This window comes from Hyperoodon ampullatus (assembly GCF_949752795.1).
Source record: "Hyperoodon ampullatus genome assembly, chromosome: 2".
NCBI lineage: Eukaryota > Metazoa > Chordata > Mammalia > Artiodactyla > Ziphiidae > Hyperoodon > Hyperoodon ampullatus.
In genome coordinates, this window is record NC_136915.1 from 109,732,320 (window position 1) to 109,756,793 (window position 24,474).

At 39.4% G+C, this 24,474-nt stretch overlaps 1 protein-coding gene across 11 annotated transcripts in view; it reads left to right on the forward strand.

Moving 5' to 3' along the window:
- Positions 1–3,927: 3,927 nt before the first annotated feature.
- The window catches only part of RPRD2 (regulation of nuclear pre-mRNA domain containing 2), a gene marked incomplete at both ends in the record, with an annotated part of 89,233 nt that continues 68,686 nt past the window's right edge, over positions 3,928–24,474 (forward strand). For all 11 annotated transcript variants that reach the window (XM_079697008.1, XM_079697011.1, XM_079697013.1 and 8 more), the window contains one exon: positions 3,928–4,132. In XM_079697008.1, the coding sequence (XP_079553134.1) occupies positions 3,928–4,132 (205 nt within the window). The remainder of the gene's footprint in view (positions 4,133–24,474) is intronic.

Consider the following 24,474-nt stretch of genomic DNA (forward strand, 5'->3'; position numbering starts at 1 on the left):
AGAAATTAATTTTTCAATTATTTTACTTCTGCTGGAAATATAACAGTTTTGAATGATTTTTTAAAAACTGATTCCCAGGCTTCCCTGGTGGTGCAGTGGTTAAGAATCCATCTGCCAATGTAGGGGACATGGGTTCGAGTCCTGGTCTGGGAAGATCCCACATGCCGCGGAGCAACTAAGCCCATGCACCACAACTACTGAGCCTGCGCTCTAGAGCCTGCGAGCCACAACTACTGAACCCGTGTGCCACAACTACTGAAGCCCGCATGCCTAGAGCCTGTGCTCCGCAATGAGAAGCCACCATGATGAGAAGCCCGCTCGCCGCAACTAGAGAAAGCCCGTGCGCAGCAACGAAGACCAAACGCAGCCAAAAATAAATAAATAAATAAAGTTTTTTTTAAAAACCTGATTCCTTGGTGGTCCAGTGGTTAGGACTCAGCGCTTTCACTGCCATGGCCTGGGTTTGATCCCTGGTCAAGGAACTAAGATCCCACAAGCCGCATGGTGTGGCCAAAAAAAAAAAAAAAATCAAAAACTGATTTCATTGCTATTATGTATTTATATAAATTGTTAATTTACATATGTAATGCAGTGAATTACAATTTATATACATAAATTACATTAAAGTTTACTCAGCAAATACAGTTATAAAGTTAAATATTATTAGCATTAAAATTTTTTAAGTTTTGGGCTTCCCTGGTGGCGCAGTGGTTGAGAGTCCGCCTGCCGATGCAGGGGACACGGGTTCGTGCCCCGGTCAGGGAGGATCCCACGTGCCGCGGAGCGGCTGGGCCCATGGGCCGTGGCTGCTGAGCCTGCGCGTCCGGAGCCTGTGCTCCGCAACGGGAGAGGCCACAACAGTGAGAGACCCGCGTACCGCAAAAAAAAAAAAAAAAAAAAAAAAAAATTTAAGTTTTGGGACTTCCCTGGTGGCGCAGTGGATAAGACTCCGTGCTCCCAATGCAGGGGGCCCAGGTTCTATCCCTGGTCAGGGAACTAGATCCCACATGCATGCTGCAACTAAGAGTTTGCATGCCACAACTAAGAAGCCCGCGAGCTGCAACTGACCTGGCGCAACCAAATAAATAAATATCAAAAAAAAAAAGAAGAAGAATCCAATGGAAGAAAGACATCAAAAAATTTTTTTTAATTTTTAACAAAGATTTTAGTCACACTTAACTCTGCATTGAATAAAAAGTATACTTCATGCTTACTCTTGTATAAAGCACAAATATACAGACAGTACATAAACAGATATACAATATAACTGTGGCATTAACATTTCATGGGGGTTGGGGGAATAGGAAAAAATATCTAAGAAGAATCTTTAGGGTCAACAGCAATGGAAAAAAAGGCTGAGAAACACTGTTCTAGTTAATCATGTCAGAAACCTTGGTGTCATATTTGACTCTTTTTTTTTTTCTTCTTCTCATATTCCCCTTAAATCCATGAGCAATCCTTTCGGCTCTACCTTCAAACTATATCCAGGATCTGACGCCACTTCTCTCTCTCTTTTTTTTTTTTTTTGCCATGCTAGTAGAAGCCACCATCATTTCCTTGTCTGGATTACTCCAATAGCCTCCTGAACTGGTGGCTCTGCAGTCAGTCTATTTTCAACATAGCAACCAGTGTCATCTTTTAAAAAGAATGCTATGTAACTTTTCTGCTTAAAACTGCTCTGTTTAAGTGTTCCCCACCTCAAAGTTAAAAGCCAAAGTCTTTACAGTGGCCTTCCAGGCCCTACATGAACTCTCTCCCTTCACCTCTCAGATCTCATGTTCTATCACTTGTCCTCTTCTCTAGCCACAATGGCCTCCTTGTCCTTCCTCTAATATATCAAGCCATTCCTGTTTTAGGTCCTTTACACTTGATGTTCCACCTGCCAGCATGTTTTTCTCCCCCTCCCCCATATTTGCTTGGTTACCTTGTGCTCAACATTCAGATCAAGTATCACTTCCTTCCAGAAGCCTTCCTTGATCACCAAACCACCATTCCCATTCCCTTAAGGACCACACACACAACCCCTCTCTTCATGCTACTTCATAGAACTTATTACTCCCTGACATGTATTTTTTATGGTCTCCTGCCAATAAGCCCCACAAGAAAGGGATTTTTGTCTATTTTGCTATGTTACTCTCCCACATCTAAAACTGTACTTGGCACAAGACGTTCAACAACTTTTTGTTGAATTAACAAATACTATACGTGAGCTTGACAAAACAGGTTCCCTGCCTCAGAAGACGTGAGTTTAGGGCTTCCCTGGTGGCGCAGTTGTTGAGAGTCCGCCTGCCAATACAGGGGACACGGGTTCGTGCCCCGGTGCGGGAAGATCTCACATGCCGCGGAGCGGCTGGGCCCGTGAGCCATGGCCGCTGAGCCTGCGCGTCCGGAGCCTGTGCCCCGCAGCGGGAGAGGCCACAACAGTGAGAGGCCCGTGTACCGCAAAAAAAAAAAAAAAAAAAAAAAAAAAAAAAGTGAGTCTCCTGGGAATACGTGAAAGAATTAAAATATAATAACTTCATGTGTTCAGTGGAACAAAGAAGTCTCCAAATCTGCCCAGAGAATTTACATAGGCATATGCAGTTGCACGGTTAATCTAGGTTGTATTAATCAATGTAATAATAAATAGCTAAGGCTTTTGTAAACCATAATGTATTACGCAATTGTGAGACTGTATCATATCTGGCGAAGGTGAGATCACATCTTGCCTTTTATTGTTTCCGCGTCTCGAAAATTCTACGGGGAAAATTTTCGTTTCACTTCATTTACTTCCTCTTCCTATAATCCAAAAAGTCAAGTGGCTGTGAGTGTTAATGTCCCAGGGGAGTGTAAAAAATTGTTTGGTCTGGGAGTCTGCGTAGTGAATGGCTCGAAGGAGCTGGCGCATGCGCATCCTCTGAGGCACTGCAAGATGGCTGCCAGCTACTTTGTGGCGCGTCGGTGCCCCAAGGAATTAGCAGCGGTGGCGGCGGCGGCAGCTGCAGGTGCCAGAAAATAACAGTGGCCACTGAGCGGTGGGAGTTTCTCGGCCCTGCTGTGTGAGCTGGACAGCCTCAAGAGAGACACCTCGCTAGGAAGCAAAACGCGGGGCGGAGCGGTGAAGCCCCTCCCCCAACCTCTCCTTAGTTTGACCAACTCCCTCTCCCACCCTTCTCTCCCCGTTTTTCCTCCCAGCCCGCTACGCGCTGGCCTGCTGCGCAGGCGCACGAATAACCGAAGCGCCTCCTTAGCCCTTGGGGCTTGTGGGCTTCTGCGCGCGCTTCTCCTTCTTCTCCCTTGATTGGCCAGATTGCCCCGCCATCACAGCTCCCTCTGCTTTTTCTAGGTTGAGAAGGAAGCAGGGGGGCGGGGCCAAGCAGCGCGTGCGCGATAGTGTTGCTGTCCCTTTGCTGCTATTGCGTTGCAAAAAAAATCCTGACTAGATAGCCTTGGGCCTTTCTGTGCTAGAGGATCTAAAGGAGAGAGAAAGATTTCTGCAACTGAAGGGGCAGTCGGGTAGTATTAACTTTAAGATATTCATGCCCGCTCTTAGAGGAGTGTGGGGAACGGCCTTAAGCGTTGAGAGCCGAAGAGTATAAAACCATTAATTTCCGGGCCAGGCGTTTAGAAAGGCTTTGCAGGACCTGTTTTCTGCGCAATTCTTCCGTGATTACTGACTGGTTTAAACACAACCCCTTGAACAATTCCGATAAACCTTCGAAATCCGCAGCCCCTCTGCAGCGTGTAGGAGCTGCCAGCGTGCCCAGCAGCTGGTTCTCCCGTCCTACCTCCAGAAGAGCCTAGCGCGTGCACCATCCCCACCCCCTGGCCTCCCTCCCCACCTGCGGCTTTCACGCACTCGCAGTGATTGTTTTGCCCGCTCCCGCCGCCGTCGCCGCGGCCGCCGCGGCCGCCAGAGGAGCAGCAGCGCTTGTGCAAACCGGGAAGATGGCGGCCGGCGGCGGCGGAGGCGGCAGTAAGGCCTCCTCCTCGTCGGCCTCTTCGGCAGGGGCTCTGGAGTCCTCGTTGGATCGAAAATTCCAGTCGGTAACTAACACCATGGAATCTATTCAAGGCTTGTCGTCTTGGTGTATAGAGAACAAGAAACACCACACTACTATCGTCTACCATTGGATGAAGTGGCTTCGGAGATGTGAGTGCTGGGGGGTGACTGGGGATGGAAGGAAATACTACCCGAAACGCTTAGGGTTTCCCTGTGGAGCCACTGCATTCGGTTGGGGTTGTTCATATTAAAGCTTCGACCAGAGTGTACCCAAACTCAGACCCTATTCCTAGCCAGGATTGTCCTGAACTGCAGGAGGCTCATCATTTCTTGGATTTTATAGCGACTGACTTGGTGTGACCTTGGGCCGTAGGGCCCGCATCTGTTGAGATTTACATGTTGTTTCAGAGCCTTGTAAGGTGATGTTGTTTTTACTGAACCTTCACAGAAATTGTCGCGTCCGTTTATTTCTTATAGGCCCTGACGTGTTATGATTTCTTGTTTTCCTGATGATAGACACGCTATGCTTTAAGCAGTAGTAAATGCACCTATTTCGCTGGAATATGTGGGACCATTCTATTTTCCACTGACCTAAAACTTGTGATGTGTAATAAGAAGGGCCTTACCTAGATGAAGAGGTAACGTGAGCTCCACATAGAGCTGAGGCGACCACCTGAGAGGTTTTTGTAGCTATGTTTGCTACAGTAAAATACAGGCTTCTTGAGACTGACCGGAAACAACCGTAGTCAGTATCGCCACTAACACCATAAAATGGAAAACATATCCGGCTACTTTTCAACCAGTTCAGATACCTTTTTAAAGAATAGGAATTAGTTTCGTAGGTAATCAAAACAAAGAATCAGGAAGTGTGCTTTTTGAATAGGTACTACTTTTTTACCCCAGTTAATTGCTTTTTTGTCTACATCGTGGAGTTTTTTTCACTTTGCTGCGTTACTGCAGAAAAGAGGTCTGTTCGACTGTCAGGAAGCATGGATTGTTTGCAGAAGCTTTCAGATCTTTTAGGACAAAGTGTGGAGAAGTCATTTGTTGCTTCCTGCTGAGAAGAGAGGGTTGACTCTAAATCTATGTATATCTATTTGAATTTTAGGTCTGTTGTTGCTACTTGTCTATGGCACGTCACCAGTGAGACCCATCATTCATTTATTCTTCTTATTCCACTTTTGCTATTGCCCCTATAGTGTTTTAATTTGTGTTTACTTTTAGGGAACAGATGGATAAAACTTACAAAGTCCTAGACCCCAAACTTCAAATCATTTGTGTATAAAGTTATTGTTGGGAGAGATGTTTTGTGGCTCTTTGAGTAATACGTGCAGAAAGAGTTGTATAACCAAGGCAGGATTACCTATATTTACCAATAGCAGATCAAAGTTACTTTCTTTCCAAGAGGTAAAATTAGAACATACAATATCAAGTACCAGTCATTATCAAAGACTCACATAGTAAGTATCTACTATGTGCCCAGCACTTTGTCATTTACAATATATCTAGTATCTCATTATACCTTAAACTAACCCTAAGAAGTAGATTTTTTAATAATTGATTTACAGATGTGGAAACTAAGCCTCAGAAATGTTAAGTAAGCTGCTTAAGTTTATACAGTAAAATGGTGGAGTTGGGATTTGACTCCACCATATCAGATGACAATGGCCACATTTAACTTTGTAAAGTAATGTTTTCATGATTATTCTTTAATGTTTTTGGTATACCAGTGGTAGCAAGCAGTGGTCAAGCCTGAGGACGTATTCTCCTTAAGCATATTTTTCTTCCTGTTTTAAAACATTTTTACTTTTTCTACCTTTGGGCTCTGGTGCTTTAACTGTATGGTTACATCATTTGCAAGGATAAGTTGGTCGCCATCCCTGCCTGTGGGATTACAAATGCAATTACAATATGTTTTTTCCAGTCAGCGATAACGAGATACACTGGAGCCAGAATTTTTCTGCCTCTACTTTTGATATTGTGCCTGAGCTTATTTCCCTTGTTGATATTTTAAGAGTGAAAAAAATGATTGCTCTAGGAAGACAGTACTTCACTTGAAGTGCATTATATATAGTTTGTATAGTTAAATGCTTTTGGCTTTCTGTAAACCTGATTTTTTTTTTTTTTTTTTGGTCTGGTGGAATGCAACTTAACTTTCTAAAATGGTTAAGGGTAATTTGTAGTTGTTTTATGTTTACATTGAGTGAACATCGTTTATCTTATTGTAAATAAAGCCTTTTGAGAGAAATATTCAGGAGATTGGTGTTAGAATTACTTTAGTTCGAGTTTGGTTTTTAAGTCAGCTTTAGGCAAATTTGTGAAATAGGTGTCTTTGGCATTCTCAGCCTTTCTGTCCATTTTCCTGATGCCACTTTTGCTTCTCCTTTTTTTCTTTGGCATCCATTATTTAGTAATTTATATTTAGACCTCAGTGGGAGTTTAAGTGACTATGTTAACTCTTCCTGAGATATTTTCATTTTTATCCTTTATTTCATAATGTGTAATAAGAGACTTTTGTTCACTTTAAAGGAAATAATTTAGGGAGTTCCCTGGTGGCCTAGTGGTTAGGATTCCGGGCTTTCACTGCCATGGCCCAGGTTCAATCCCTGGTCAGGGAACTGAGAGCCCGCAAGCTGCGCAGTATGGCCAAAAATAAATAAATAAAAATTAAAAAAAACAATAAAGGAAATAACTTAGAGAAGGCAAGTAGTCTTCCTGAAGACACACTCCATGGTGGGTTCTACTGATTTTATTCAGACTTGTTTTAATTTGTTTGATTGAAGCTTCCATTACTATCATTTTTCAAAAGGGATCTTTCTGTAGCATAAACATGTCATTTCTGTACTTTAAAATCCTTCAGTGATATCCCATTGCAACAGGCTTAAAGGGTTAAACTTCTTTTTACTACAAGTAAAAGGTCTACAAGGTCCTACACCACCTGCCCTGCCTACTACCTCTCAGGCTTCTTCTAATCCTATCTTCCCATCATTTAGATCCAAGCTCAAATATTACCTCCTCAGAAAGGCCTTCCCTAATGGTCTTATTTCCAATGGTTCCTTCAGTTGCATTCTAACACATCACTTTATTTTCAGCGTATGAAATTACTTTATTTATTTGTTTATATGCTTACTGTTTATTTTCTTCCACCAGATGACAGGGCTATGTCTTCTTTGCTGCTACATCCCCAAGCAACTAGAACAGTGTTTGGCACACAATAAGTAATCAGTAAATATTTGCCAATATAATTTTGTGAAATAGTTAATCAAGAACTTGAATTGTTTTAATTTCTGTTTATCAGAAGGCAGCGTTTATAATTTAGTAAAAGAAATGTTAGGTATGGTTGCTGGCAGTTTCAAAATATGGCTCTTATATGGGCTTGAAGTGCAATTTGACTAGACTGTCATTTCTGTATTTTGTTCATCTGTCCCATTTTTAATGTAACATGGAAATAAGTATGGAAAAATAGAAAAACACAGACTTTAGAAATAGACCTAGGTTCAAATCTTAATTCCATCAGTTAATACCTGGGCACAGTACTTAAATTGTGAGTCTCAATTTCTGATCTGTGAGTAGAGATAATTATCTCTCATAGGCTTGTTGTCTAGATTTAAGAAGATAATGCACGTATTTTAGTATAGTTCCTAGCATATACATATACGTTCAGATTATTTATTATGGTGGCAACGATGATGTAGATAGTCTTAAGGTCCTGACTATTCGAAATAATTACTTTGTTTTGGGAACAGTGCTGGAAATTACATTCCCAGTCAGGGGGAGATGATTTGAACCAGGCTTTCTGTAGTGATAATAGCAAGTTCTCTGAAGAACTAGTAGGACAGAATGGAAAATACTGTGTTCATGATATCTCCAAGTTGTTTTGCTTCTAGCCATTGAATGGCTTGGTCTATTTTAGAAGGTGTATGAAAATTGAAATGAGTTTTTGAAGAAAAGGGGGTTATAGGAAAGTAGAATCATTTGTAGAGCAGAAAAGCTGTTAAGATTTCCCTTCAGCTGTTTTTGGTACGGACTTTAAGTATGTACAAGATTAGAAAAGTAATAACACTCCTGCCACCACTGATCACCCCACTTCAGTAGTTACTATTATTTTTTTTAATTAATCAATTAATTTATTTTTGGCTGCGTTGGGTCTTAATTGCCGTGCGCGGGCTTTGTCTAGTTGCGGCGATCGGCGGCTACTCTTCGTTGCGGTGCGCCGGCTTCTCATTGCGGTGGTTTCTCTTGTTGCGGAGCACAGGCTCTAGGCGCGCGGGCTTCAGTTGTGGCTCGTGGGCTACTCTTCGTTGCGGTGCGCCGGCTCCTCATTGCGGTGGCTTCTCTTGTTGCGGAGCACAGGCTCTAGGTGCGCGGGCTTCAGTTGTGGCTCGTGGGCTGTAGAGCGCAGGCTCAGTAGTTGTGGCCCATGGGCTTAGTTGCTCCACAGCATGTGGGACCTTCCCAGAACAGGGCTCGAACCCGTGTCCCCTGCATTGGCAGGTGGATTCTTAACCACTGCGCCACCAGGGAAGTCCCAGTAGTTATTTTAATGGCCGATCTTTTTTCTTCTGTCCCCTTTACTTTCCCTTCTCCTCCTCCTCATTTGAAGCAAATCTCAGTACAATCTGGTATTTTCTCCACAAGAGAAGCTGTTATATAAACATGGACTGTCCCCAAAAAAAACCTCTTAATACAGGATTAATTTGTTGCAGATAATTCGAAAAGTGCAATTTACTATTTTTGCTGTATGGCAGTGGTTTCTCAGATCCTTGAATGGACCGGGAAGATGGTAATAATTTTCTAGCTAACTTTTTATCAAGTGCATATTATGTGCCAGGCACTGTTCCAAGCATTTTACACTTATTAATTCATTCAGTCTTCATAATTCTTTGAAGTAGGTATTGTTATGATCCCCACTTTACAGATGGGGAAACAGAGACACTGAGAGGTTGAGTAACTTTCCCATGGTTAGAGAGCTAATAAGTGGTGGATCCAGGATTCAACCCAGGCATTCTTGATTTAGAGCATACACTCTTAGGCACTGTACTACACAGCCTTTCCTATTCATAAAATATTTTCTACAATATTAGGCCATGCAGATTAACTAGAATGTCTAGATTTTGAAGGTTTGTGGGTATTTTTGTTTTTATTTTTGCTTTCTGTGGGAAAACTGATTATCTTGTATAGATTTGAAGTTCTAATAGTCATTTATAATTTAAAAAAAGGGAAAACAAGTTGAACATGTTAGTTACTAAAGTTGTTTACTTGATAGAAATCTCTAAATGTTAGGTTTTAGATTAAATAATAGAAGAATCTTTTTTGGTGGCAAAAAGTTTGGGGTACCACACTGGTACCTCCATTGGTCAGTGGAGAGTGAAGTCTATAATCCTGTATTTGATATTGCACAAATCTGAGGGTCTGGAACTATTTTTTGCAGCTCTGGTATCTGAAACGTAGCTATTCCTTTAACCATTTACTTTCCTTGTAATTCATCCTTTGTAGCAGATATGTTGGCTACACATATAGAGTATAACAGTACTGCCGTAGCTTTTTAATCACATATCCCATGTATACAAATATAGGTGGACTAGGTACACATTCTTACTTTAAGTTCCAAGATGAATTTTGCTTATAAATCCCTAGTTTACATTCAGTTCTTTTAACAAATACTTATTGAATACCTACTGTGCCAGGCACTGGGGACACAAGCAGGTGAATAAAATGGAGAAAAATTTTGTCCTCTCAGAGCCTATACTGTCAGAAGAGGAGACAAGCAACAAACAAACAAAATATTAAATATATTAGAAGGTAAAAAATATTAGGAGTGCTAAAGAGAAATATAAAGCAGGGAAGGGGAATACAGAGTGTTACAAGAGTTTGCAGTTTTAAATTAGGTGCTAAGGGAAGGCCTCACTGAGAATGTGACATTTGAGCAGAAAGGTAAGGTATAGGCGATATAGATAGGAGAGTGTGAGAGGAGAATGTTCCAAGACAAAGAGAACAGAAAAATACAAAGGTCTTGAGGTTAGAGTGTGCCTGGTGAGTTGAAGGAACAATAAGAAAGCTTTTGTGGCTGGAAAGGAGTAGTGAAAGTAAGGATTAGCAGATAAACTCAGAGATTATGGTGGGTGATATGGCAGGAGGGGAAGATCACAAAGAATTTTATTGGCATTCTTGGACTTTTATTTTGAATGAGATGGGGCAGAGGAGTGATGTGAACCGATTTCTCTTTTTAAAAGATCATTCTAGTTGCCACAGAAATAGGGATGCCAGTAGGTGGCTATTGAAGTAATCCTGGGATAAAATATTGGTGGTTTGGACAAGCTTTATAAGAAGTAATTTAATTCTAGACCTGTTTTGAAGGTGGATTCAAACGGCTTTCTAGATGAATTAAATGTGGGGTAAGAGAGGAGAGTTATCAAGAATGACTCTGGGGTTTTTTTGGCTGAGTGACTAGAAAGAGTTGACATTTATTGACAAACTTCACTCATTTAAAGTGTGCAATTCATTTGTTTTAGTATATTCACAAAGTTGTGCGACAGTCACCACAGGGTATCTGCTTAGTATGTAAATTGTCTTTAGAGCCATCAGCCTGGAAGAGATGTACTAGGAAGTAAGTGTAGATAGAGAAGTAAGTGTAGTAAGACAGAGTAATAAGTATAGATAGAGAAGAGGTCCAGAGAGAAGGCTCTGGGGCATTCTGGTATTTCAGATACCTCTTTCTACTTACTTGGTCTAATGTGTTATTGTGTGTGGTTCTTTCTGAGGTTCAAGGTAAACTTTCAGCTCCCCAAAGAAGTAATAAATCTATTTTGATCTCTAGCATATTTCTGCTCTTGGTTTAGGTTTAATGGCACTTCTGGATTAGTTAGGCATTAGGTCTGTTATAATTCCCAGTTGTAAAATTATTGCACAATCAATCTTCTCTCTGCCCTTCGGATGCCTAGGTCACCTTTTCTTCCATCCATTGCCCTAGGTTCATAGAGATGTTGATAGTTTCCATGTTTTCTGACAGTGTTTCAAAACATGAGCTACCATGATTATTACATGTGATTATTATAATGGTGTATACTGAATGAACCTTTTTATGTGTATTATGAAACTTTACAAGCAGTTGTTATATTCTTCATTTAGCTGCTTTGTCTCTCAAATGCAGAAAGGTTGTATTATATACATGGCCTTAGGTGGATTTAAAGCAATATGTAAAACATACTTTTGCTGTACATCGCATAGTAAGCTAAATGTTAAATTATATAGCAAATAAACATTCCCATAAATCAAAGTGTGAAACAGTATTGACAAACTTCAAGTGATTTTATGGTGTGGAAATTACTAATATTAACATTTCCTTAAACAGGCCACCCCAAAATTACAGTTCTGTTGGTAGAGAAGGGGTGAGTGTATGTATGTGTGTAATTTCTTAGAGAGTGAAGACTTCTGATTTTATTCTTAGTGATTTGGCTTCCTGCCTTTCATAAACTAATAAATAATAGATGCATCCAAACTCCCTTTTCTCCTAAGCTTTTGTCATTCAGTTATGATCTTTTAAAATTTTTTTATTTATTTATTTATTTTTATTTATTTTTTATTTTTATTTTTATTTTTTGCGGTACGTGGGCCTCTCACTGCTGTGGCCTCTCCCGTTGTGGAGCACAGGCTCCGGACGCGCAGGCTCAGCGGCCATGGCCCACGGGCCCAGCCGCTCCGCGGCATGCAGGACCCCCCCCGGACCGGGGCACGAACCCGTGTCCCCCGCATCGGCAGGCGGACTCCCAACCACTGCGCCACCAGGGAAGCCCTATTTATTTTTTAATTAATTATTTTAACCCCCCTGGCATCAGTCATGGACAGAGAAAGCCACAATTCCAAGATCCCTGGTCTCCGGATTCAAGGTACAACTGGCAATAGCCTCTGTCCACCAGGCAGGTGATGGAAACCAATTTGCAAGTGTGAAGCTAGCTGGTGGGAAGATAAGGAGGGGGCTGAAGGGGCTGTGAGGCTCCTTTTTTTAAAAAAATAATTTTTTGGCTGCGTTGGGTCTCTGTTGCTGCGCGTGGGCCCCCTTCACCTGCGACGAGCTGGGGCCACTCCTTGCTGTGAGCCGGCTTCTCATTGCGGTGGCTTCTCTTGTTGCGGAGCACAGGCTCCAGGCACACGGGCCTCAGCAGTTGTGGCTCGCGGGCTCCAGAGCGCAGGCTCAGTAGTTGTGGTGCACAGACCCAGTTGCTTGGCGGCATGTGGGATCCTTCAGGACCAGGGCTCGAACCCATGTCCCCTGCACTGGCAGGCGGATTCTCAACCACTGCGCCACCAGGGAAGCCCAAGTTATGATCTTTTTTTTTTAATCTTTTTTTTTCCACTTTTCCCAAGTGTTTAGTGTTCTACAGCAGTACTTTAAAATATTTTGGGTTAGTTGTTTTAAAATTTCATCTGAGAACTAAGACTACATGAGGTTTTTTAATGTGTAAAAGGAGCTCAGAGACCCTAGTAAAAAAAATTACTCAAAAACTTAACACTTGCACAAACCACCTTGACTGAGTTTCTCATCTGTTTGTCAAGGCACAAAAAGGAGTTGGTGCTTTGTAGCGCTTTTGATTTCACAGCATCCACAGATTTTAGTTATAGAACACTGGAGAGATGCACATCTTGTGGAGAAGTAGTAGAACCTAGTTACTCCTTTTGGAAAAAGGCAACAATTCCATTTGTGCTTTAGAACATTAAAGTCTTTCTGGCTAAGATAAAGATAGTCTAAAAAAAAACTCATTGTTTTTCTTGTTCTCTTAGAAACATTGAAATAGAGGCTGTTTGATGAAAGAAATAAAATGTTTAATATGCTGGGTTTAAATTTTGGTTGCAGCCTTTTATCTTTCTCTCATCTCTCTTCCTTCACTTCACTTGCTTGTGATTAGTTTCACTTACTTTCACCCTATGGTTCTTTGGTACCCACCAGAGGTGGCTGGGGGGAGAAAGGAGATTGATTATTTCCTTTAGTGAAAGTTTCACTGTTAGAAGGGAAAAGATTTTTTAATGTTAGGCATTATAACTTACCATTTTTAATTAAAAAAAGACCCGAATGGATCCTGTGCTGTTTTTGTGTTCCCTTTACTGTCATTATAGTTTTTAAATGGTAGCATAACGCATTATTTTAAAATGATGATCTCTGTCCAAGAGGCAGTATTACTTGAGTTATTAACGTTTCTTTTATATTGTATTCCTATGTCCAAAGATACAGAATTCAGAAAATTAATTTAGGAATATTGGGTGCTTACTCTATGTAAAACTTTATGTTAGGTCGCTCACTGAAAGAGATGGAATTATAAGGAACTTAACGTTTCGTAACTAAGATAAGAATTGAACAAAAATAACTTGTTCTGGGAAGTATGATAATGTGAGTTTTTATATGCTGTACCAGTTTCGAAGAGTTATCACTTTTTGGTTGGAGTGAAGTTATCATTCACTGAGCACCCTTACTAGGTATCAAACATATATATATATATATATATATTCCTATAATCCTAACATAAGCTCTGCAAGGTAAGAGTTATCCCCACTTAAAATTCTTATAAACCGAGACTTAGGGAAGTCAATTGATTATTTTGAGGAAATTGTCAGACCATTTTTATAGTATAGGAAAGGGAAACTGCCTGGTTTCAGGGTGGCTAAGCATAAGCTTAATTTTTTTCCCCCCTTGGTTTTGTTCTCTGAAGGCAGAAGGTGAGAGTGAGTGGGAGAAATACAAGAAATACGGTGGATTCAAAGCCTGAGTTGCTTACAAGTACTTTGTTATTATTTAACAATGTTCTTTATTAAATTTCCATCGTTAATACAGTTAACTTCACAAACATTATCACTAATAGATTTAGTAATAAATAGTTAACATTTCCTGAGTTCTTATCATGTGATCTCATCTAATATAACAATTCATGAGGTATTGATATTATGTAATTTTTATTACTTAGTAAGGCTGTTAGTGATATATATGTAAAATTACGTTGGTGAAGGGAAAATAAAATGTATAGATGATATAACTGAAGCACTTGAAGGCTCAGTGAGGTAAAATTAATTGTTCAAGTTTCATAGCTAGTAAACAGTAGAGCCAGAATTAAAATCTAAGCAGTCTTGACTCCAGAGCCTACTCTCTACCTTTGTGCTAGACTGCATTCCACTTCTTTCAAAGTCTGTTGGTATTTTGTAGTGTTCCATGGTGTGGTATATATAGTATAATGGTTCCCAAACAGCCCTTGTGCCTGTTTTTTCCCAGCTTTTTTATATATTACTGACATGTTAACATTGTGTAAGTTGTGATGATTAGATACATACATAAAGTGCAAAATGATTACTGCAAGATGTACTCTTTTAGTAACTTTCAAGTATATAATGCCATATTGTTAACTATAGTCACCATGTTGTATGTTAGATCCCCAGAACTTATTCATCTTATAACTGCAAGTTTGTACCCTTTGACCAACGTCTTCCCATTCCCCCACTCCCTGGCTCCTGACAACCACCATCCTACTCTCTGTTTCTATGAGTTCTGTGCCTGTCTATTTTGATGATTTCACTAAGCTGCAGAGGTGAAAAAAATTCATTAATTCGTATATAGCAATAGACTGAATATAGAAGCAGATATGAGAATTTAGCTGTCTTCTGTTAAGCCAAACATTAGATTTTCAAGAATGTAAAACAGTGCTACTCTCCTCACTAAATTTTTTCTCTTGCAAATATAGTTATTTTTAATAAAATATGTATAACTTATTAACTGAATGGTTTTACTATTTTTAATGAATTAATAGATACTTAAAAATTGTTAGTTTTAATTTATTATACAGTAAAGAGCATAGATATAACTAACCCACATAAGCAAAAGCTCTTTGGGGTCTTCAGTAATTTTTAGGAGGGTAAAGGTATCCTGAAACCAAAAGGTTTGAGAATTCACTGACTTACTGATATGTTGTAGAATGACCTTTATCAAGTTTCTGCAACATACACATCCACTGTCTCTCATCTTAATACTGTGTATTGCCCAGGGGTTACCAGATGTTATTTTATAACCATTTAATTACTGTTTTTTAATTTGTGAGATCATAAGTTTGATAACTTCTTATTTTGCCAAATAAGGATGTAAAATACACTACCATTTATATTATCACTATCTTTTTTTTTTTTTTTTTTTTTTTTTGCGGTACGCGGGCCTCTCACTGTTGTGGCCTCTCCCGTTGCGGAGCACAGGCTCCGGACCCGCAGGCTCAGCGGCCATGGCTCACGGGCCCAGCCGCTCCGCGGCATGTGGGATCCTCCCGGACCGGGGCACGAACCCGTGTCCCCTGCATCGGCAGGCGGACTCCCAACCACTGTGCCACCAGGGAAGCCTTATCACTATCATTTTATAAATTACCACTTTATATGAAAAATTTGCCTTAATGTCCTTGTCTTTCAGGTCTTAGCTCAAATGTCATCTCCTTAGAGGTTGATCCCTATCGTCCTAGCCAAAGAGCCTACCCCCCTTTGCTCCTACCTATCATTCTCTTATTGCATCACCCTATTTTATTTTCTTTATATACCTTTTCCCATTATAAAATATTACCTTATTTATTTGTTTATTTACTGAGATGCATGTCCCCTCTCACCCCCAACTAGAATGTAAGCCCATCACAGCAGGGACTTTGTTTTGCCCACCACGACATCCTCAGCACCTTGAAGATGGTGTAGAACATAGAAAATGCTTAATTAATGATTTTCTTATATATGACCACAAAGCACACTTCGAGAATTGTTGCTATAGAGGTTTTACATGGTTTTGTTTACATAGATTTACATATGTAGGGGGATATACAATATTGTATAGTGGTTAATTGGCAAAGTACATGGGCTTTGGACTCCAATAGGCATTAAAATTATTACTTAACCTCTTAAAGCCTTTAAATAGGGATAATAATAATACAACACACCTTATGTGATTGTTGGTGGTATTAAAAAAGATAATTCAGGGCTTCCCTGGTGGCGCAGTGGTTGAGAGTCCACCTGCCGATGCAGGGGACACAGGTTCGTGCCCTGGTCTGGGAAGATCCCACATGCCGCGGAGCGGCTGGGCCCGTGAGCCATGGCCACTGAGCCTGCGCGTCCGGAGCCTGTGCTCCGCAAGGGGAGAGGCCACGACAGTGAGAGGCCCGCGGACCACCAAAAAAAAAAAAAAAGAAAGATAATTCATATAAAGTGCTTTGCAAACTACCTGACATTTAGAAAGCTCAGCACTGTACAACAGAAATTAACACAACATTGTAAATCAACTACACTTCATAAAATATACATACATACATATATATATATATATATAAAGAAAGCTCAGCAAATGGTAACTATTGTTGTTTTTAAATGCAATTATGGTATGTATTTTTATTACACCGTGTTTCATGCAGGCCTGTGTGCTTAAGCTTTAAATTCTTCCAGTTAATCCTGCATACCCTAGGTGAAATTTTAAGGTTAATAATCCAAAGGAATGAACACAGATTTTTTTAGGCCTTTTTATTTTATTTTATTTTTTATTTTTATTTATTTATTTTTTTGGTACGTGGGCCTCTCACTGTTGTGGCCTCTCTCGTTGCGGAGCACAGGCTCCGGACACGCAGGCTCAGTGGCCATGGCTCACGGGCCCAGCCACTCCGCGGCATGTGGGATCCTCCCGGACCGGGGCACGAATCCGTGTCCCCTGCATCCGTGTCCCCTGCATCGGCAGGCGGACTCTCAACCACTGCGCCACCAGGGAAGCCCTAGGCCTTTTTATTAATACTAGAGAATGCCTGGAAAACACACTAATTTGGAAACTATTTACCTATTTTGAGTATTTCAAGTACCTATTTGTATAACAACATCTTGCAGTTCTAGAAGTTCATAGAATTTAAGAATTTTTCATATATTTTTATAGCCGTTGTGCTAATATGAAAATGCATCTCAAAGAAGGATTTCACAGGGACAGCAATATCTTTAGTGCTGCTGGATTTTTAAAAATAACCTATCAAAAACAAGGGGTTTATAAAAATTTGAGTTGGAATAATAAAGACCAAATATTAATCATATTTTCATTTAAAATTTTAAATTTGAAATTAAAGATTTTTTTAAAAGAAAATTTCATTTCAAGACACATTTTGGAAGATCAATTCACTTTGTTTTAAAAGTCTTTAAAAACCTGATAATAGAAAAGTGAACAGCTTTTGAAATCCATTTATAGGTCATCCTTACACATATATACTGTGTTTAGTATAAACTAGGATAAGAATTTATTTCTATTCTCCTATTCATTCTTATCCTCAGATTGCCATGTACAGTACATACGTATAAACTGATAAATGTGGATAAGATACAGAGAAAATAAAACATAGCAATAGACAAAAAATACAGTATGAATTTGACTTTGTACAACAGCATTTTCTAGAAAGTGGTGATGTTTAGTTTAGGTTGTCACTGTCAAAGCTTAGGTACTATGAAGTTAAAGTTAAACCTGTTTCATGCTGCTAGACTTTAGTACCTCTAATAAAATGCTTCATGACTTTCCAGAAGGAGTGGGGGATAGGCTATTCAGTATTTTCCAAACTTATTTGATCATGGAGTTCCTTTCTTTTCTAGCCATCTCATGTGATTACTGTTCCATGGAACACACATTGGGAAGCTTTGTTATGGATGTTTTTCTAGGAAACCCCCAATTAAAGAGCAGAGAGAACCAGTTTATATTTGTGTGTAGTAAGAAAGGCTTCACGGAGGAAACAGTTGTTCAAAAAATATGTGAAGCAGGTGAAAGAAGGCATCTCAAATACAAACAAAGGTGTAAAAGAATCAGAAGCAGAGAGTGAACAATCAGAAGTACACATAGACAAGTGAGGGTGGAAAAGACAAAGAGAAGCAATAAAAGCCATGATTTTTAAGACATGGTGGGGAGGGAAGGTATGTTGAAAACAAAGTAACTGTGTATAGGCACAAAAGCTACAATAGATAGTGGTTGTAACACTGGACCAAAATTACTTTTTTGTAATACTGGTATTAGTATATTTTTGGATTTATTCAAAGCTTTTAGAATTCAAAAATTGAAGTTAAGTCTGTGAGCCCAGATTTTTAATGTATTTCATATTTTAAAACATCAAGTAAAAATGTAAATTTATAAAAACATAAATATTAAACATAGATTATCATTGTAATGTAAATCATCAGCTGCTCCTGGTTTTGCTGCTTCCTTTGACTTTGGTCTTTTTGTCTGAGGTACCTTTATAATTGCTTTGTGTGATGTAGCTGGTTGGGTTGGACTTTAGTATCTTCTTGCCATATTTAACTCCCCTGACCAGTGCTTTCGGAACCACCTGTCTATGTTCAGTAGTTCAGAATTGCCAAAGTTTTGACTTCTTTCTTGGCCAACTTGGGAAACGTTTCCCTAATGAAGTTTAAATCCTTTCTTTTCCCTAGGAGAGATTCTTTGTTATGGAAGGTTCTTTCCCTCAGGTTCAGACTCTCCCTGTAAGTGGGCCGTGACAAGGGTAGAGGGGGGTGAGTCAGGGGAGTTTCCTGAACTGCATAGTAAGTAGGGTAAGGAGTTTGTGGTGAAAGTGAGAGGAATGGGGGTGGATGAGTAGGTAGGAAAGAGATAAAGACAACCAAGGACGACGAATGAACTGCTTTTGTATTATGCCAACAAAAATATTGTATTTTGGTCTTTAAAATAGCAATACCTGAAACTGATATTACAGTTTCCAAAAATAAATGATAATATGTTTGGGGGAAATGTTCAGGAGCCACTATAATAATCCAACCAAATGACAAAGATTTGAAAGAATATAAGTGGTAGTGGAGAGGACAGATAAGATCTAAGAGGTATTTAGAAAGTAGAATTTGACAGAACTTGCTGACCAGTTGGATGTACGGGATGAAGTTAGAGGAAAGCTTGGAAGATGGATCCTGTGGATTCTGTCTTGGGTGACAGGAAATTTGGGAGGAAATAGGTGATAAAAGCAGGCTTGCACACATGGAGTTGCAGTGTCTGGAGGGCATCTGAGACAAATTGTTTAATAGATAATTAACCATTTTGATAGTGTTTATAATCCTAATATTGGCTAATATTTATTGACAGTTATATACTTGATGCAATTCTAGGAGTTTTTTGTGCATTTTGTCATGTAATCTTGAGAAAAACCTTTGAATAAGTAGGTACTATTATTTCATAGTATAGATGAGAAAAGCATCTCATTGTATAGATGAGAAAAGGTCATACAGTTGGAAATAGGGGCTGGGCTTTGAAACTAGTTCTGACTAACTTAAATATGTTCATAACTACTATATTGTATTTGGGAGGGAGCTTTGGACTAGAGATGGAGACTTGGGAATTGTAGTCATATTGGTAGTAGTTAATGAATGAGCACTTCAAGGGACACAGTATTTTAAGTGAGAAGAGAAAAGTACCAGTGAAAGAACTTGGGAAACACCAGAGTTTCAGAAGAAAAGGTGTCCTAAGTAGAGGAGAAGATCAGAGCAAAGTAATTTCTCAGAAATTAAGGGAAGAGAAAGTTTGCCAGTGGAGTTTCCAAGGAACATGGGTCTGGGAAAAGGCATGATTGCACTGGGGAGAAGGGTGAATAGGACAATTTCTGTTTCTGATGATATGACAGACTAGACATTTTGCAGAGAGACTATATTTTTTTTGCCCTAATAAATAACTAAATCCTGCAGAAATTGTAACAAACATAACTTTTAAAAATAAACTTTATTCTAGAATAGCTTTAGGTTTACAGAGAAGTTGCAAAGATGGTATAGAGGGTTCTAGTATACCCTGCACCCAGTTTCCCCTGTTGTTAACATCTGACATTGGTATATGGTACATTTGTTACAGCTAATGAACCAATACTGATAGGTCATTATTAACTAGAGTCCATACTTTATTTGTGGATTTCCTTAGTTTTTGCCAAATGTCTTTTTCTGTCCCAAAATCCCATCCAAAATTCCACATTACATTTAGTCATCATGTCACTTCAGGCTTCTTTAGACTGTAACCGTTTTGAGGAGTATTGATCAGGTATTTTGTAGAATGTCCCTCCATATGGATTTGTCTGGGGAATTCCCTGGTGGTCTAGTGGTTAGGACTCCGCGCTTCCACTGCAAGAGGGCCTGAGTTTGATCCCTGGTTGGGAAACTAAGATCCCTCAAGCTGCTAGGCGCGGCCCAAATGAATAAACAAAAATATACGTTTGTCTGATACATATATTTTTTCATGATTAACTGGGGCTATAGGTTCTTGGAAAAAACACAGGAAAAGTGCCATTTGCATCACATCACGTCAAGAGTATCCTGTCAACGTGACTTATCACTGATGATGCTAACCTTGATCACCTGGCTGAGGGAGTATTTATCAGGTTTCTTCACTGTAAAATCACTGTCTCCCCCCACCCCCTTATCAAACTATACACTTTGGAAAGAAGTCACTGTGCACAGTACACACTTAAGGAGTGCAGAGTTGATGTTCCACCTCCTTGAGGGGGCAGTATCTTTGTGTATGGAAGGTTACAAGCTTAATTTTTAATGCATTACTGAGTATGCTAAAAAAAAGTTAGGGCGCTCTCTAAGGGTCTGTTCTCACAAAAGTGAAGAGTCAGCTGAAGCAGGAACAATGAGCTGTGAGCAAACAGAAAAGGCAAGGTTGCTCTCCAAGGCAAATGCCCATGTTAGCACTAATGGGAAACTAAGCCTTTGGCCCACAGCAAAGTGGAAGAACCCTCTGAGAATGATCCTAAATTGGACCAAGGTCAGTACTACCCTGACTCTGCCATAGCACTTACAAGTACACTTTGAGAGAAAGCTTTTTCTGGTTAGGCTCTTTGAATTCCCACAGATAAAATTCAACAGAGAATTACCAAACACAAGGAAATGAAGTCACTTTGAGTGAGATTTGGTAGAAACAAACCCCTAAAGACTTAAACTATTAATGATAAGATACAAAATATAAAATAATTATGTATAAAATGTTTAAATTAATAAAAGGGGCTGCTGTTTGTTGCGGTGCGTGGGCTTCTCATCACAGTGGCTTCTCTTATTGTGAAGTGTGGGCTCTAGGTGCACGGGCTTCAGTAGTTGTGGCATGCAGGCTCAGTAGTTGCGACACGCGGGCCCTAGAGTGTGCGGGCTTCTGTAGTTGCAGCGCACAGGCTCAGTAGCTGTGGCTTAGAGGCTGTAGAGCGCAGGCTCAGTAGTTGTGGCGTACATACAGGCTTTGTTGCTCCGCAGCATGTGGGATCTTCCCGGACCAGGGATTGAACCCGTGTCCCCTGCATTGGCAGGCGGATTCTTAACCACTGCACCACCAGGGAAGTCCCAGAAGGCGATTCTTAACCACTGGACCACCAGGGAAGTCCCCCAAACAGCATTTTAAAATTAAGACGTGTACATTGTTTTTTTTTTAGACATAATGCTATTGCACACTTAATAGACTACAGTATAGTGTAAACATAACTTTTACATGCACTGGGAAACCAGAAAATTCATGTGACTCACTTTATTTCTATATTTGGAACTTTATCGTGGTGGTCTGGAACCGAACCCGCGATATCTCTGAAGTATGCCTGAACTGAAAGGAAAATTTACCAGCTTTGTTATCCTAGTGAGAGAGTTAAAATGTAGCCGTTAATTATTGGTAGTTTAAGCAGATACAAACTATGTAAAAATATAGAGAATTTATAGTATACTACCATATCTGATTTAACTGACTCACATATGGAGAACCCTGTGCTCTAAAATTAGAAAATGTGCATTCTTTTTTGAACAAACAAGGAATATTTAAACCAATTAGTGATGTGTACTGGCCCCTAATGCAAGATTAGTATAATTTTAGATCCTTTATATCATGCAGATTCATGTTCTTTAGCCATATGGTACTTTTAACTTAGAAGTTAATAACCAAAACAAAAATTTTCCCTTTGCTTGGAAATTAAAATGTGCATTTCCAGATAACTCATGGATCAGAGAATAAATCATAGTGGAAATGTAAAAATACATAGAACTGAATAGTAATAAGAACACTACATCAAAACTAATAACTCATTTTATTGAGTGCTTACCATTTGTTTATTTGGGATCCATCAGTGAATACATCAAGATTTCTGACCTTGTGGATCAATAAATATAATGAAAAAGTAAATTACCTATTATGGTAGAAAATGAAAAAATCTTATGGGAAAGAAGTAAAAAGAGCAAGGTAAAGGGCATTGGAATTAACGGTGGAGATTGGGGGACAGGTTGCAGTATTAAAGGAAGCACTTAAAATAGGTTTCATTGAGAGAGTGAGAATTGAGTAAAGACCTGAAGACACTGAGTTAGCCGGGTGCATATCTGGAGAAAGAGGATTCTAGGTAAAGGGAACAGTTAGAATTAAGACGCTAAATTATGAGTATATCTGGTATGTTCAAAGAATAGTGTTCCAGAACACTATGGCTGGAATGGAGTGAAAGTAGATGAGGTCAAAGAGATAAAGGAGATGGCAGATCACATAGGGAAAAGTCTTTGGCTTTTACTTAGAGTGGAAGTAGTAACCATTGGAGAGCTTTGAGCAGAGAATAACATGCTCTGACTTACCTTTTAAAAGAATTCTCCACTGCCATGGCAAGAATAGACTATAAGGAGGAATGGACAGAAGCAGAGAGACCTATTATAAGAGTAATGTGATAGTCTAGGTGAGAGATGATGATGGCTTAGATTGCAGTGACAGGGATGAAGGTCATAAGAAGTAAATGATTTCTGGATACGTTTCGAAGATAGAACGAATTGCTGACAGTATGAGAAAAAGGAGGAATTAAAGATAATTCCAAGGTTTGTGTCCTGAGTGATAGAAGGATGGAGTTGTCATTAACTACGTGATGAAGGCTTTGAGTAGACAAGATTTGGGAGAGATCAAGAGTTTAGTTTTTAACATGTTGAGTTTGAGATATCTTCTAGATACTTCAGTGGAGATGTCATGTTAGACAAGTAGGTATATGGGTCTTGAGTTAAGAAGTCTGGGCTGGGATGCAGTAAAGCTGTACCTAAGGGAAATTTGTAACCTTAAATGCAAGAGGCTGAAACTTAATAAGCTAAGCATCTTTTGTTTAAAAAAAAAAAAAAACAGGCAAAGAACAACAGAATAGGCCCAAGGAGAGTAGAAGGAAGGAGATTAAAAATAAGAGCAAAGAATAAGTACAAAAGAAAAACAAAATAGAGAAGGTCAGCAAAGACAAAACTTGCTTCTTCCAAAAGCCCAGTAGGGACTTCCCTGGTGGCACAGTGGTTAAGAATCCGTCTGCCAATGCAGGGGACATGGGTTCGGGCCCTGGTCCAGGAGGATCCCACATGCTGCGGAGCAACTAAGTCCATGTGCCACAGCTACTGAGCCGGCGCTCTAGGGCCCGCAGGCCCAACTACTGAGCCCGTGCACCTAGAGCCTGTGCTCCACAACAAGAGAAGCCACTGCAATGAGAAGCCCACGCACTGCAACAAAGACCCAATGCAGCCAAAAATAAAATAAATAAATTTAAAAAATAATAATACTAAAAAAAAAAGTAAAAGATAAACCTTTGTCAGGACTGATCAAGGAAGAAAAGAAGAGGAAGCAAAAATAAACAGTATTAGGAATGGAGAGGGGGCATGACTACAGATAAAGTAGAAATTTAAAAATCATACGAACAACTTTATGCCAATAAATTTGAAAACTCAGATGAAAATGGACAAATTTCTTTAAAAATTAATAATCCCAAGAAGAATTAGAAAATTTGAGTAGCTCTGTAAGTATTAACCAGACTGAGTAAGTAGTTTGTAAAATCTTCCTATGAAGAAAACATCAGGCTCATGGAATGAACATCTTTGGCTGGAGGGCAAGAAGTTCTCAGAAGAGCCCAAAGACGAATGAGATCATATCAAAAGATGTAAGAGCTGGCTTGAAAGGGATTTTACTGGCTAACTGTGAGACAGTTTGTACATCAAAAAGAATGACAGTAATGAATGAAGAAAAAAATCCCTGTGTCTATAGTTACATTCATTAAAAGAAAAGAGAAAGAGAACAAGGGAGGGGCAAGAAAGAAAAGCTCTTTATAGAAGAATGTCATCTAATAAATTGCATACTTTTTATATGTTTAATGTTAAATGACATATATATATATATATATACTTTTTTTAAAAATAATAAATAGCTTGTCCTAGGTGAGGACATGGAGAGACATCTGGCCATTGTAGTAGACAGTGTTCCAAATATTTGAAGGAGTAGGGAAGGTAAGAAGTGAGAAGGTAGCTATGATGGATTATGTAATTAAGGGAGGGTTATTTTCAAATGAAAGTCACTTCAGTGTACAGAATTAGGGAGCCATTAACTAGTTTGTTTTTTAACAAACTTTTTATGATTATAAAAGTACATTGTAAAATTCAAAGTATGTATGTGTTACAAAATGAAAAGTAAGTTACCCATCACCTTCCTCTATATGCCAAGTTCCATTATTAACAGTTTCTTA